The following is a 17,280-nucleotide window of genomic DNA, read 5'->3' on the forward strand; positions in this document are numbered from 1 at the left end:
CAGAGTAGTAATTCCAGAATATAACAAAAGATGGAAAAATGGATCAAAGATCTTAGGAATTTCCTACTTAACACATTTTAAAAATTACCTCTGGATATTAACATTAACATTACTACAACAAAAAATACATTTAAAAAAAATTCACCATACCTGAACAGAAATATTTATATTTTTTTCATTTTTAGTGATAGTTACATTAAATTGGGCAGCATTTTGAAATGGATTATAGCTCAGGTCTTCCTGATAGAATCGATTTCTGCTATTGTTCACATAAACCACTATTTTTCTCTATGTTACTGGCTCAGTTTCTTAGAAAATCAAATAGTAACAAGTAGCAAATAATTTAGATTAAAATAATAGGTACAAATGTATGCATGCATACCAGCTCCTTTAAAAACTACACACTGAATTATTCAAACATCCCAATGTGTTCTTACTAGTCACACTACATAATGTAATATCTGATACTATTTTATCACCTTTGATCTGAGAACATACAATACCAGGAGTGCCAAAAAAGCATACAGGTAAGTATTATTATTTTGGTATCCTTGAGCATAAATACAAATGTAGTTCTGTATTTAAATTGCTGGAAATGCTGAAAATCATCCCCATTAATTTTTATGAAACCCTCTTCACATCTGATCTTATTTGTAGTAATATCATGTTTCAATCCATTGGCTATTTTTAGCATAGGGATTTTGGGCTTGTGCTGTCTATGGAAGCCAATCTGCTGATTTCATAAAACAGCACTAGACTCTTAGGCTATAACTAAATAAAACATAAACAGACTTTGCATAATGTTTTCTTGGTTTGTCCAAATCGTGCCACCCCTCAAAGCCCTGTTGATGCTCTCTCTCCTTCAAATGAAGCCTCCTGTCCAGTGAGCTTAAAGTGATTGCAATTTATCTCACAATTGGCCATGTTATAGTTCTGATGCTTTCTCCCCTCGCTGTGTTTAACTTTTCTGGGATCTTATGTCTTCAAGCAGATTGTAAATTCCTTGAGGTCAGAGGAAATGTTTTATTCATCTCTGTTTTTCCCGTCAATATTCTCCACAGCACTGGGCCCAAAGCAGGTTCTTAATAAACGTGTGTTGTTGCACTGCTCCGTCTCCCAGCGCTGACATGAGGAATGAAGAGTGCTCTAGACTCTAGGCTGCTCCCACAGTGTCTGTCCTCACCGATGAGAAACACAGGTGGGAACTTTCTACCCCTTAGAAAGACGATCAAAATCATCAGCAGAACATGACCCATCCTTCGAAGTTCAATAGCTAAGCCCTGATATTTGATATTATTTGGGGTAAATATTTACATGAAACATTAAGCAACTACGAAAACATAAAGGTAGCCCAAAGATCGTGAGATCTCAATTACCTACTTTTGCTTTAGAAAGAGCCTCCTCTTCACATTTTTTTTCCTGGCTAAGTAATCTCAACTACCATCTAATTCCCACTTTTGGCTTCCAGTTTCTATATGGGAAGAGGAAGATAATGTATATATGACACGGTGGGAGACGTAACACACCTGGATGCTAGACAGGCGATCGTGAAGATATAACAGCTCACAATGGCATTATATTCTGGCTAAGCATTGGGCTCTGAGTTTGTTTAATCTTTCCACCTACTTTTACTATGCTTCTTGGTGGCCAAAATGCTTTATGATGACATAGGTGCCTCAGTCCTCTTTTAAAGGAAGGGCAGATGCACAGAGAAGAGTTACTCATAGCTTTGGCTGGCATCAAAAGTAGGTAAAAATAAAAAGTGCTGAGCAAGTCAGAGATCATATGAGAAAAGGATCTCAATTTTGCTTTTCTGGAGAAAAGTAAATGTATTTCTTTCTAGAATTCTAGTCTCTCACTCCACATATTGGTAAATATTCCAATTATAAATAGCATATGCTCAAAAAAAATAAATAAATAGCATATGCTCAATTTTAATATTATACTACAAAAAAAGTCAATAAATTTAAATATTAATTATCCAACTTCCCGTCCTGGTTTACAATTCAAATACTATTGGCCTAATTTTAAGCCATTACAATGAAACAAATACTACTTTTCCATTCCTCTAAGAATCCCAATGTTTCTAAAGGTGTGAGCATAAAACTCATAGCCCTAAGACTCTGTGGTTTCTATCTCAATTTGGAAATTCATTTATCTTAGGATCTCAGCAGACCATGTCCCCTTGCCCATCCACTGGCCTTTGTTGAAGGAGAGCTTACATTTTGATAGGTGCTTGAATGCCCAATGCAAGCACATATTTGTATCCATTAAACTACATAATATCATCTATATTTTGGAATATAAGTGAATACAAAACACAATACAGATCGCCAATACAGTTGCTTGTAAAGTATGCCTCCTTTTGCTGACTTACTGACCTTGAAACAAAAACGGGATGAAACCCAATAAACTATAATAATAGCAATGCACAATGATAATACTTTCTAATACTTAAGTCATGATTCTCACTTAAAAATCATTAGTTACTTTCCCTTTATCATTTAATTTTTAAAAAAACTTGGGATAAGTCAGGGATAGAGTGTGCCTTTCCTTTTTACTGGGCAGACAGAAACTTAGCTGGCTAAGGGGCATCCCCTAGGTCACTCGGCAAATAGCAGTGTTGAGAAAAGAGGACCAGTCTTCTAGAAAATGTGCAGGCATGCATACCTACTCATCAAACTAGAAGACGAGGAACCTGGCCTCCTAAACAATATCACAAATAAATACGAAAGGAGAAATATATCAAAGATAAACACAGAAAAAAAAAAGTCAGCCATGAATGACTGGGTGACCTTAAAAAAGTAGTATAAAAATGTTTCAAGAGGGTGCCTGGGTGGCTCAGTGGGTTAATCTGCTGCCTTCGGCTCCAGTCATGATCTCAGGGTCCTGGGATCGAGTCCCACATCAGGCTCTCTGCTTGGTGGGGAGCCTGCTTCCCCTTCTCTCTCTCTGCCTACTTGTGATCTCAATCTCTCTCTGTGTCAAATAAATAAATAAATAAATAAAATATTTTAAAAAAATGTTTCAAGAATACAAGTAGTAAATACTAAGTCACGAAATTAATTTAAAAAAAAGGAATATATATACACACACACCAACAATATTTTAGTCCCTTTGAACAAAGGTTGTACCTTTAATTGTGAGACTTGGGCTCAAAAACTGATATAATGGGGCTCAGTGGGTGGCTCAGTGGGTGGCTCAGTGGGTTAAACCTCTGTCTTCTACTCGGGTGATGATCCCAGGGTCCTGGGATCGAGCCCCGCATTGGGCTCTCTGTTCAGCGGGGAGCCTGCTTCCTCTTCTCTCTCTCTCTGCCTTGCCTCTCTGCCTACTTGTGTTCTCTGTCTGTCAAATAAATAATAAATAAAATCTTTAAAAAAAAGTTTAAAAATCTGACATAAGTTAGTACTAACTTGAACTTTTCAGATCACCTTCATTAGCATTAAGAAAATGAAAATGAGGTAAAAATAAATTTTTCTTTCAGCTTCTTTCATTGACAAAAGCCACAGAGATCTTTACCTCCAAAATCAAGGGAGTTCACGTCTGACCCTTCCATCTCTGTGCGTCAGAGAGGAGACCAGGAGGCCACCTCATCTCTAACTCAAGGCACTTAGCTGGTTGGTCCTTCTCTTCCTTCCTCCCCACATTATTATATAATGCTGCATTGTTTCAAATAAAATACTACAAAAAGTGAAATATTTATGTCAGAGGCTTTCACAGGATGAAGCACAGGAAATGGGTAAAGGAAAAAGAAGAAACAAGATTTCTTATCTTCTCTCATTCAAGTACTCAATTATGTTACGAATCAGTGTCTCCTTTTTTATATCCCCAATTTCATGAAAAAATTCTCTTTTTCCCCATGAAATGAAATGATTTAAGCAGAAGTCAGATTATTCCCAATAGCTGATCTATGCATACAATCACGTTGTGTCTGATCATAAGGGGAGGAGACTTAACGTGTTTCAGTAAGAGATGTGATGCTATAACAAAACCCAAATCCAAGTGTTCGCAAGTCAGCAAGACTCACTGGATGGAGCTGAGCTTAAGCCAGGAACCTGTTTTGACGATGAAGGCTGGGCTATGACAGGGAGAAGGGGAAGGCTTGTTCTCTCTGGTACATTTGTGACTTTCAAATGTTTTATCACATGGAAGCTTATATTCTTAGGAGTAATTTATGATCACTCTGTTAAAAATAATACAGCCAGGGACGCCTGGGTGGCTCAGTTGGTTGGGCGGCTGCCTTCGGCTCAGGTCATGATCCCAGCGTCCTGGGATCGAGTCCCACATCGGGCTCCTTGCTCGGCAGGGAGCCTGCTTCTCCCTGTGCCTTTGCCTGCCATTCTGTCTGCCTGTGCTCGCTCTCTCTCCCTCTCTCTCTCTGATGAATAAATAAAATCTAAAAAAAAATAATAATAATAATACAGCCACCCATATAACCTGAATTTATCACATAGGGAAATGATGAGTATAACTTCATTTCTGAACAATTATTTTATGCAAATTCTTCATAGACTATGATACTAATGTCAGGCAAAAGAGAAGCAAAGCAGAGCAGTTACATATGCCTAAATAAGTTTATTATTTTAGGAAGGTAAAAGATTATGCTTTTCTTAACTAAGAATTATTGTCTAAATTACAAATACTTTTCATAATGTTTTGTTGTCAATGTCCAAACTTAGCTCAGAAGTTACCTCAAAAGCACTCAGCATTGCCAGATAGCAGTTAAATCTAAAAAGCTGTGGCTAGCTTTTAATTGAATATATCTGAATATAAAACATCCAGTGATTTTTGTACTTTATTAAACTTTGTACTCACAATTCAAAATGTCCCATTAAAAGTTTTACTTATGAGTGCAAATTAAGACATGTAATACAAAGTGATTTCAAGCATATTCTCTATAGACTATTCACCTAAAAAGATGTCTCATGTGCACACACATACTAACACATACATACGCAAAAACATTCATGTCAATATTACATTGTACCTTAGAAGTAAAACTGAAAGTGTGAAACTGTTGTGGTATTCTAAGGCTTACCTATCACCTTTCTGTTGGTCATAAAGAGATCGGTTGCTTAGAACCATGTGTCTCGTCTTGGTACAGGACTACTGATAAGACATTTGAAAAATAGTCCTTATATATAGATACAGTATTTTTTTTTTGTAAGTGGAAATAATAAACTTAAAAAATATGCTATCCAAATAGGTCAGTGTGTAAAAAATATGATTTGTTTAAAAGTTAATCCCTAATTTTAATTGTTTATAAAATTAGCTTTCTCATATATGTCTGTATCTTACAACTAGGACATGCATCACTTCATCTTTGAACACAGTTGGCTTTGAAAGAGCTCAGGATAATTGGTTCAATAGGAACATCAGCTATGGCTTGTGGATGATAATGAGTGCCTAAGAATATCGCTACATGATAATGGCCTTGGATAATCAGGTGAAACATTTTTAAATTAGTAAAATGTCGAGTTGTTCTGATCCTGTTTCACTTCCGCTGCTATGGCTCAATACGGAGACAAAACTGGTCTTCATTTGCTATGAATCAAGAGCATCATAATATAGAAACCTGCTAGTTGTGAATAAAGCACATTGTTGCAGACTGCCAGAAAGAAGAGAAATGAGCTTTTTACCTCACAGGGCTGTTGGAAGAATCTGGGTCATGAGCTGCTACAGTGCCAATGATATTTCCAACTTGGGTAGCTTCTGACACCTCCATGGGGTACAAAGGTGAGGAAAACACGGGGGGCTCGTCCACATCCTCCACAATTATCTTCACCGTTGTCGTGTCGCTGAATGGTCCCAGGCTTAGAAAGCGGGGGTCGGCATCTTTGTTTGCAGCTTCTATCCGGAGTGTGTAACTTGTTTTGGCTTCAAAATCCAGGTCCTGTAAAGAAAGTTATTAGGGAAATTAAATTACCAATTAAATAGTCAGCTAAGCAGAGCCTTTTCATTTATGAATGCCAATAAGCATAGAAAGGACTCCGCCATGAAAATGCACCATCAGCATTCACAAATAATAAATAATAATGCCAATCAGAATCCTTGTGGCTTTTCTGGCTCATAGATAATGGTAAGTGCTTTGGAGCTAACTTAATCCACTCTGCTGCTGTGCATTGCATGGGCAAATGCAAGTCTTTAGAATATTATTTGAAAGACAACTGATAAGATTGAAAACTCTTTCCAACAGGGACATCAATATAATATCCTTCAACCATGTAATTTAACTGCACTATCCAGGGTGTGCATTAAAAAGAAAGAAAAATATAACTTTCCACTGGATTTCTCATTTAAAAGGTCATCTTTATTGATTTCAGGGACTCCATTACAACCCTGAGCTGTTAGGTGGTCCAAGGCAGCCACACAGTATAGGTGTGATGTTGAATGTTGTGCCATCTGAAAACACAGCCAGTTCTCGAAGAAGCACCCATTGTTTCTTTCTCCACAATTCCTCTACCAGTATACACTGTGTCTCTGTGTCTGATGGCTGAGAGTTACATTCCAAAATAGTCCTGCAACTTTCCAAGATGATTAGCATGCCAACACTTAACTCAAAAACAGTGACCCCAGTTAAACCATTTGGTAGCTTTAAAAAGTTGTAAGGGCAATTAAATGTTGTCCTAGGAAAGCACCATCTGTGAAAAAAAAAAGAATTATATACACAATATGCTGAAGTTGTTTGTGACAATAAAAATGCCTCTCTTTTTCAAGGAAGAGAAGAGAAAGAGAAACGCTTTCTCTTATTTGCAAATAAAGAGTCACAGATTTTTATGACTTTCAAGCTCAATCTCACCACTGAAAAACTGTGCCCAAATATTCCTTGCACTCAAGGAGATAAAACAAAAATATCCCTTTTTAAAAAAGTAAAGAAATGGCCCGAAATGCTACCAAATATAAAGCATGGTTTACTTAATTGTAATTTTTACCTAATGGTTACATCACAAATATGTATTAGAGAAAAGGAGTTAAAATGTAATATTGAGAATTGGAATCCAACTTCATCTCATGTGCATGGGCAGGTGTGTGCATGTATGTGGGAAAGCATATATTCCAAGCCTTCCCCAAAGGTGTGATGCTGACTAAAATAAACAATGTAGTCGTATAAATAGAAAATAGGATATATAGATACACACATTATATGTATAGATACACACACTATATGTATATATACACTGCATATATGTCTATATGACAAGCAGGATATATATCTGTACTGTTGATATAAAACATAACATGTACACACAGAAACCCATGTACATACAAAATAAATATAGATATGTGTGTGTTTGCAGTTATATGTTACATAAAATATTTCCATGGCTCATCTCTGGTTAATACTGAGGGGAAAATATATAAATCAATACTCAAAAATAGGTTTACAATATCTAGATCAGGGAGCACTTACTGAAATTTTTACTGGCTTCACATCTGTCTCATCCAATAGACTGTAAGCTCCAGACTGTTTTGTTAATTACTAGCATTCCCAGGGCCCATTATGAATTCAGTAGATAGAAGGGGACCCAATAAATTCTTGTTGAATTAGAAAGAACTAGACCACAGATAACCAGGACACACAGCCTTAAAATTGAACTATATATTTGCCCCAGGGAATCCTGATCACCAAAAGGAGGGAGTGGGGGAAGGAACAGTCAAGTATATTGGTTTTCTTTACCACAAAAGACTTCTTAGAATTGCTACAGGAAAAGGCAGTTTTAATTCATTCTGAGATTTCATCTGAAAATACAGGGGCACGTGGTACACAGTGCCCTAAAGACCACCTTATCAACAAATTTACTGATGTTTTGATGATACTACCTTTTTTGTCTATTACCTAAAAATGTTTCCTGACCAATGGTTCTCAACCAAATGTGGGGATCCGAACTACCCAGGGGTTTTCTGACACACGTGTTCCCCTTCAAAGATTCGGATTCAGCAGAGCCACGAAGAAGCGTATGTATTTTTAAAAGGTTCATTGGGTAATTGTGATGCAAAGCCTCTTGTAAGAAGGCTGACCTCCGTGTTAACATTGTGTGGTGTCCATACATGTAATCCAATATTTAATTTGGGTATTGTTAAGAATAAAAAATATATATATTTACCTAAGTGCATTCACTTACTCTAAACACACACATAGCTTGGATAGTAACCTGTGTACTTTGTTCTTAAATTACTTATAAAACTGGCCAATAAGAGAAAACTTACTTTTATATAGTGTGTTTCTGTTTATCACAGAATGTCTTAAAAATCCTGTTTACCATCTCCTTTTAAATCAATTCAAAACCACAACCACTTTTAAGATATTCATTCAGCTCTATCAAAAGGGATAACAAGTATTTCTGTATTCAAGTAAAAGTTTGACTGGCATATGAAGAAAAATTTAAAATTTACTGCACAAATGAATGCAACTATTTTATGGGAAATTTTTTTTTTAATATGTCTAAAAGGCAACAACATGAGGTATAGACATCTGGATGCCACTGAGTCATAATGAAACACAATATCTTGCATGATGATTGGTTGCCTAAGAGCTATTATGAAAATAGAGCAATAAAATAATTCATATGAAAGGCTATGAATCAAGATTACAGACAAAAGAAATTGCTACACAAAATGATTTTCAGAGCAAATCAGAATCAGCCAGACATCTAGTTTTCAAAGAGGGGTGTGGTGTGACAGATAGGGTTGTTAACCACATTGAAGAGAAAGCTTTTGCAATAAAATTTTAATTCTATTTCTCTTTCTTATTGACTTCTATCTAAGCAATACGTTCTATAACTATTAGATTTAATGAATGGAGTTTTACTTGGGGGAAAAGAAAGTTAAAATAACAACTGAGGAAACACAAAGTAAAAGGTAATGTCTAAACAGATTCTATCCCATAGTGGAACTACATGTCACTGGAGATGATATATAATTGGAAAGGAAACCAAAACACTCTTCACCCTGTGGCCCACAATAGCAAGCAGTAGGTAGGGTGAATGAGAACCTGGATTCAAACGGGAGTCATGAGACCCAAGCCAGGGATGCCACAGAGCCATTCTGAGACCTGAACAAGGTGTGTTTCATCTGTCCAGCAACATGCATATCAGAGACTGTGAAAGAGAGAAGCGGCTTGTTTGGTATATATTCCTAGACTACAAAATAGGGCTGTTTACATTTTTTGCCATCACAAATGATGAACGGCAGGATTAAAAAAAAAAAAAAAAAACTACAAACTGAGGGTCCACACAGGGGAGGCAGCTGGGGGATGGGTGAAACAGGTGAGGGGGATGAGGAAAGAGGTCACGTCCTTGATGAGAACTGAATAACACACAAAACCGCTGTGCCACTGTACTGTGCACCTGAAACCAGTACAATGCTATGTTAACTATGCTAGAATTAAAATAAAACAATTTAAAAAATAAGCATTGTAACTAAGGTAGGGGTGAACAACCTTTTCCTGTAAGGAAAGAATACTAAATAATTGGGCTTTGCAGGTTGTACATTCTCTGCCACCTGTAAATGAATTAGTGTGGCCATGTGCCAATAATGCTTCACGTACAGGCAATGAAACGCATGTTCTACGTAACTTCCATGTATCACACAACATCCGTCTTCCTCCCATTTTTCTCAATCATTTAAAAATATAAAACCATCCATAGTCCTTGAGCTGTACAGAAACAGGCAGTTGTTTGTCAACCCCTGATCTAAGGAGCCCAAGATAATAAGCTTATTTTTCCAGATTAGATGCTCACCCTTCTTCCTCCTATCCCTTTCAGCACAATTAAAATGAACTCTTCACTATAAGGAGCACACTGTCGTCCAGTTCTTATCACCTGATGGTCCTGCTTTCATGTGATTTTTGTCTTCCATTTGTCGTACTGAAATATGGAGACCCACCATCACCTTCTTTATTAATGTTCCCATAATCCCCTTGCCTAACGGATAATAAAACTTCTTTAAATGGAAAGCTAACCATAAATGACGTTTTATACACATCTTTAACACGCATTTTAAAAGATGCAAAGCTGGTATTATTAATGGATGTGAAAATCAAACAGCAGAGAGTTCCAGGGAAAGTCCAAAGTTACATGTGTAGAGGGGGGAAGACACACTATGTGAAGTCAAGGCCATGTCCACCCACCACCCATTCCCTTCCTGCTATAAAAAAAGCAGAATCCAAGAGCAATTAGGGTCTTTTATTATAGGGCATTATCACATTTAGGTACTGCCTACCTCACCAACATATAGGTTTGCTATAAAGTATTCCTAAATTTAAAACACTTAGAACATTGACTGACAGAGTAACTGTTATATAAATATTCACTCTGTTACTATTACATTATTCTTAGTGCCATTACTTCCTGCTAGATTGTACGCAAATCAAATGAAAGTTAAAACCATCCCTTCTTCCCCTATGTTTCCCCCATGACACCTAGGCCTATATCTTCAGCAGTCAGTTTATAATATGGTGACTTGAATTAAAAACAAACAAACAAAACAAAACAAACACCCCAACTATCATTAATAGTGGGATATGCATAGTTGTCCCTGCCATTTTTAGCCTTTTAAATAGTAAAACCTAAGTTAAAACGGCATCTTGAATCCATTTAATAAAATCACTGCACTGCATTTTTCTTTCTCCATATCTCTTGGCTTCTGGTCTCCAGCCAAATGTGCTCTCATTAAGCTCAGTGGCCTCCTTTTAGATCTTGCACTTTTGGGCAATGCTTGTGTTGATGTTTAGGAATGGATCCAAGTTAAACTCTTCTTTTGGAAATTGTTCATTCTGCTCTTCTAACCATGGCATCGTACCAAAAGGGCTGATGAGAGAAAGAGAGAGAGAGTGTGTGTGTGAGCACACACACACGTGCCTGACTCTATATTTAGTGTCTATGTTTAATGTTGATTTTATATAAAAGCACTAAGACTATTGTCATTTTTAAGAACACTGCTTTTTCTAGAGATTCCAGCTATCTTTTGGACCAAAGTATATTCTGTTGCTTTCAATATCTTCCCTCCTTGTTGATCAAACTAACACACATCTTTTCCCCACTAAATAAATGGGCTTAAATGAGGCCATACCTATGGGAAAATAACCCTCAATTACAATTTTCCCTTTGCAATAATTTTACTCTAAATAAATCTACTGTCCAGAACCTTGAAAGTGACCTACAACCTTGAAAAAGCTCTCTCTGCTAGAATAATTTTGTACATTTAAATACAATAACAAGAGTTCTAAAGTGATTCCCCCAACTATTTTTCAAGAACAAAGCATCCCTTCATTATGTGCAACTATGCGACTGCCTTTGTCTTCTCCCTTCCCTGGGTTGTGCCTGAGAAAGCCTTAAGGTTTCCCCCACTTGCCTGAATTTAGACAGGCTTCTGCTCCTGCTCTTGGCCCCTGACCTACCATTTCTTAGAGCAGTTAGTATAGAGAGCATGTATTGTAAATTCATTCTCTGCCCCTTTGAGATGGATTTTTTTTTTTAAAAGTTTCTTGCCATTTTTACAGCCTAGGAATGTCTTCCTCAAGAAACAGGGGAGTCATTTCTTTGAAATGTCATCATCAAGGAAGACAGAGCCTCTGCCTGCGACCTGCTGTGGAGAGTAGGGGCCAACCTTCAGCCTGAGTCTTGCTCCAAGTTGTAAAACTACCTCCTGTCATGAAGATACAAGAAAATTTACTTTGCCTTTAGATAATGCTGTTATCCCCCACCCCATCCACACACTCTAGCTCTTAACTCAACATCCCTCTGTCTCATCTGACTTCAGATTGGATTTGGTATTTTCTAACTTAAAAAAAATTCGAAGACCCGTCAACTAAATGCATATATGTTTCAGATTTTTAGTTGAACTTATCTACAAAGAGGCAGAACCATAAACTGCTAAATGTATTCCCCATTAACAATGCACATTTATATAGTCCTTCCCATATGTAGGTTATCATTCAATGAGTTTTACAATATTAATTTATTAACTGCTATAACTCATTGGTTCTCACAAGATAATACTGTTAAGATAATATAGCTCTTAACAGATCTTTCTGACAAATCTGGAAACTGAGCCAAGGACAGACTGAGTTCCTAGCTCATAATCACACAGGGTGGCCTCAGTGTCTCTGTTCTCACAAACTAAGAATGAATTGGAAGTAGGAATCCGATAACCTAAAACAAACAAAAAGAGTAGTAGTGAATCTCAGTATGATGACAAAGGAAGAAAGTGGGATTAAACCATGTCAAACTGATGTAGGAAATAAGCAGTCCACACCGCAGTGGTGAGAGAGAAATTGAGGGCTCTCATCACCAGACCGTCTACTGCCATCACATAGTCTTTCAACTTGAGAACGGAACGCCTAAATCAGCAATTACCCAGATTCTTATCCATACCTAGTTAATGAATGTCTGGCTTTCTTGTTCATGTTCTGTTGTCTGGATTAGCTTTCCAGCTCACAGAAATGTTCAACTAGGACTTCTGTATTAATTTCCTACTGCTGCAGTAGCAAACCACCACAAATGTAGTGGATTAAAAAAACCCATCAATTTATTGTTTTACCATTTTGGGATTCAGAGGTCTGAATCAAGGTGTTGACAGGGCCGTGCTCCTTCCCAAGGCTTCAGGGAAGAATCATGCCAGCTTCCAGGAGCCACCTGTAGTCCTGGCTCACAGCCACTCCTTCTATCTTCCTCTGGTTCTGTTACCAGGTCTCTACTCTTCCGACTGAATCTTCCCACATCCCTCAAGTAAGGACCTTGAGATTACCCTGAGCCCTAGGAGATAATCCATGACAATCTCTGCATCTCAAGCCCCTTAACGTGTAATCACGTCTGCAAAATTCCTTTTGTCATGTAAGGTAAACTGCTCACAGGTTCCAGGGATTAGCACATGGATATCTTAGGGATGGGGGAGGGGGCACATGATTCTGTGCACCACCACCTCCTACTGTGAATTCAGTAGGCTTTTTTTATTTCACAAGCAGAAAATAGAAAACAAGCCTTCCAAATGACTCTATTCCTGCCCAGTGTCTAAAACGAGGATCACACAACAGCTCAGGCAGAGGCCCCTATTTCCCAGCATGTACCACTGTGACTTCCTGTGGAAAAGTCTCACACCTTTTCAGGCAGGCTGAATCCAGATTATGACCCAAAGGCAGTTTAGCTCCTATTTTCCTGGGAGCTTTTATCAAACAGCAGCAGATATTAATTTATTTCATTTTTTATTTTTTTAATTATTAATTTATTTTGATCCACACAATTATTTTGTGAGCAACGCTGAAACAGGACAGAAGACTATAGTCTACAGTCAGCTGACCTAAGATTCTGTCTTACTTTTGCCATTCCATATAATGTGTAACCTGAAGACTTTTTAGTTTCTTTGGAGCACAGCTGGGACTCAAAGTCTTTTTTTCTACTTTCCCAGCATCCACAGTATTGTACAGCTCCTCTCATTTCACTCTCTTCTCAAACCTGAGGGGGCCTCTCTTGCTTTGATGAATGTAATGGGGCAGCAGAGATGTGCCCATTCTGGATATCAGCTTCAAGAGACCTTGTAGCTTCTGTTCTCACCATTCTTGGAACAAACCCAAGTTAGCAACTGGATGCTATGAGACACATTTGTAGCCCCCCTGGTGCCAGCAGATAGCCAGCTACCTCCACGCAGAGGCAGAGCTGCCGAGTTGACCAGGAGCTGACCACCGATCCATGTGCAAGCCTACCTAGGACCAGCAGAAAAGGCAGCTGGCTGAACGCCCACCAAATTGTTCACTCACAAAATCATGATGTAAACAAATAATGTTGTTTAAAGTCGTCTTTTGGGGGGGTGATTTGTTAAGTGGCAATGAAGAGCTGACACAGCTGTGGAGAGAAACAGAATGAAAGTTTGGTGGTTTTAGGTTCTGATATGTGATGGCAGCACCTCCAGGGAAAATGAACCTAAATAGACTTGAAATGAGCAAATGAAACAGCGAGAGAGGGGTCATATCTAGACGTGTGAATTTCTTTGAATTCTGGGCCTTTGACTTTTCTAATCACTCCTTATTGGTTTATATCCTGTATTTATTATCTAAAATTGATCCCAGGATCCACCCGTTCTCTCCGCTACTGATAATACATGCAATTCCTTTTCTTTTATTGATCCAAATATATTTATATTTTAAGTTTGCTTTGTTGATCAATTATTTATAAACTCTCTTAAAATACTCCACCTAAAAGAAAAAACAATTTCCCTTCTCTGAATCTTTCCCTGCCCTGCTGACTTAAAATTTTCAGTTTCACCACGTAATGTCGAAAGCATTCTTCCCCTCACTTTATTATGCCTTTTAAGTGATCTCTGTGCCTAAAACGGGGCTTGAACTCATGACCATGAGATCATGAATTGCATGTTCCACTGACTGAGCCAGCGAGGCACCACTTCCCCTTACTTTATATACATGCTTTAGTGATGCTCTCAAGTGTTCCTTTAGTTTTAATTATCATGCAGATGGTAATGCTTCCCAGACCTAAGTCTGTACTCTAGAACTCTGCCTGGAGCTGCTATTCCTTATTCATGACCTCCTAGATGTTATTACCCAGATATCACAAGCACCTCTTATTATTCAAAACCATATTAATCATCTGCACACTCCCATTCTAAAGAAATGACACAATTATTCATCCAGTTACTCATACTAGAAACATCAAGTTTTGTCCTTAAATTCTCTCTTCAACTTTCTTATACAATCATTAAATTTTATCTCTTTCTTAAATATCTCTTTCTTAAATATGTCTTTCTTGGAAGCTTACCCATTGAAACTAATTTAGGAAACAACACGCCATGGAAAAAAAGAAATAAGGAAAAGATTGTACATTATCTGTGACTTGTACTAAGCAAAAAGAAAAAAAAGTGATGGACTCACTGGAAAATGTCTTTGACATACACATATTCTGAGAACACTGTTCTGGTAACTGTCAACATCAAAGCAAACAGAAAATACTCGTAAGCGAACATGGCCTTTGTCTCTTTGATCAAGACTATCATGTGTTGACATTTACATTACTATCAACTTCCTTCAAAGAGTGTCAATTTCTTATTTCCTTTCTAAGCCCTTAAATGCATCTATAATCTTGGCTATTCAAACACAGCTAAGCATATACCTTAATAAGCAGATGACCTATTTCTATGCATACATGAGCACAATAATTAAAAGTATCATAAAGATTTGCTAAAATATACACAGTAACAATGGGCTGGATAAATTGGAAAATATAGTCTGAAATTTACAAGTTAACTACATTTGAATTACTACATTAATCTTATCACAGTCAGCCTTAAAAACTAAAATAATAAATAAAATAATTCAAAATGTATGCCTTTCCACAGTCCGAGAGAAATATCTTTGTTCCATTTGAGAAATGTGCCTCCACAGCACCAGGATTAATTGAATAAAATCTCTGAAAGAAAAATGTAATGATAAGAAGAAAAATAAATTGGAAATGCTGCCAGTTCGACAGACCTCCACCACACATCAGTAGCATTTTATGAAATGTTGAAATACATACTTGACTCTGGGAATTAGCCCCTCATTATTGCAAGTCGTAGACAAAGGACCCATTTCAATAACAAGATAGTAAACCCTAGCCCTTAGAAATCCTCATGGCAAAGAGAAAGCTGAAAGGAAACTGTATATTCTAACTCTTCCTCCTGCACAGTGAAGGGATGTGGGCCACCTTATCAATACTTTGATGATAATGTTCCATTATTTGATAGCTTTGGCCTCATTCAGAATTTTAAAGGTAGGAATATAAGGAGATTATAAAGATAGCCTAGAATCGGCCAGGAAAAGCTTAAATATGCTGTTTGACAGTGACAATGTGAGCCTCCAAACACTCCATATGCCAGAGATGAATGTGTACTTATCCTTCACAGGAAATGCATCTTGAAAATGTTCATTTTTTACTGTACTGTAACTTTATAGTAATGTATTTTATAAAAGCAAAATCCCATATTTAATCCCTACTGAGGTCTTATATTGAAAACTGAAGTGCATTAGAGGAAAGATTGTCATCTCTCAAAGGAGAAATAGGAAACAAAAGCTCCCACATTGTAAATTACGATGCAGAAATGTAAGCAGAAAAAACTCTAGGTAGAAAGAAGGACAGTTTTCGCTCACATCGGATAATACTGATGTTTACACTTTGTGAATTTGGAAGCCCCGTGTAACAGGTTGTCGAAGTTTCATTAAATCATTCATAAATGGCCAAAGCAGAAGTTTTTACTGTGAAACGCTGTATTGAAACAGTATTTAAACTACATAATCATGTATATAATTCTATAGTAATATCTACAAAAACCTTTAGCCTTTGGGATTCCGCCTCTTTAGTCATACTTACAAACATTTTCTATATAAGACATTGAAGGAATAATAATATAAGTGAAGGTTATCTTTCACAATTCTGTACTAATTTTTCTTTTTCTAACGTATCTTTAAAAAGATTGTTTTCTTGTCTCTCTCTGCTCTGAAGTTCACTCTATGCAAAGTATAACATATGTAAATGTTTCAAAATACGGTAAGTTTGCTCAAACCAGAATAAATCTCATTATAACCATGACAGTGCATTGTTTATGACAAAGCAATGAACTAAAGATTTATTATACTATAGAGTATGGAGAGAATAAGTTCACATGATTATCAAGCAAGGTCCACAGGTACAAAATACCCTATTTCCAAGAGAAATGATGATATAAATAAGCAGTGGAACAAGTACGTATGTCAACATCCTAGCAGCGCCTGGTGGTAAACATTTTCCTTTAGTTAGGAGACACTAGAAAACCCATCAAAAAATGGGTCATTTTTTTGGACCGCCCATAGCATTCTACTGTACATCTAAATGAAAATTTAACAATATTCTAAGAACAATGTAAGAATGTTTCATTTGTTTTCCTTCAGAATGTCTTAGTAGGAGTGCCCTTGTGACTCAGATTCAGAAATCCAATTTGGATTTCATAGATGATTCTACTACTCCCTGGTACAGAAAGAACACTGGATTTATGGGACTCATGCATGTTTTTGCTGACTCCACACGCTGTGAGAAACCCCTGGAAACATTTTACCTAGAATGAAATACAGAACCCCATTTCACTGAAATCGTGATACATAAAACTGAAAATCAAAATCCTGTCCTTGAGGACCATATGCAATTGTTAGTTCTGACAGAGGGACTCAGAAAATCTTAAGGATAGACCTCCTTCGCTCTGAAAACAAAACAAAACAACAACAACAACAACAACAAAAACAGCTCTCTAAAGAGACTAATT

General features: G+C 37.1%; 1 protein-coding gene across 3 annotated transcripts in view; it reads right to left on the reverse strand.

The window, feature by feature from the left end:
- CDH7 (cadherin 7) overlaps nt 1-17,280 on the reverse strand; it is a 123,786-nt gene that overhangs the window by 35,542 nt on the left and 70,964 nt on the right. For all 3 annotated transcript variants that reach the window (XM_082699287.1, XM_082699286.1, XM_082699288.1), the window contains exon 7: nt 5,643-5,896. In XM_082699287.1, coding sequence (XP_082555413.1) covers nt 5,643-5,896 — 254 coding nt within the window. The remainder of the gene's footprint in view (nt 1-5,642; nt 5,897-17,280) is intronic.

The sequence above is a fragment of the Mustela nivalis genome, assembly GCF_964662115.1.
Source record: "Mustela nivalis genome assembly, chromosome: 14".
Classification (NCBI taxonomy): domain Eukaryota; kingdom Metazoa; phylum Chordata; class Mammalia; order Carnivora; family Mustelidae; genus Mustela; species Mustela nivalis.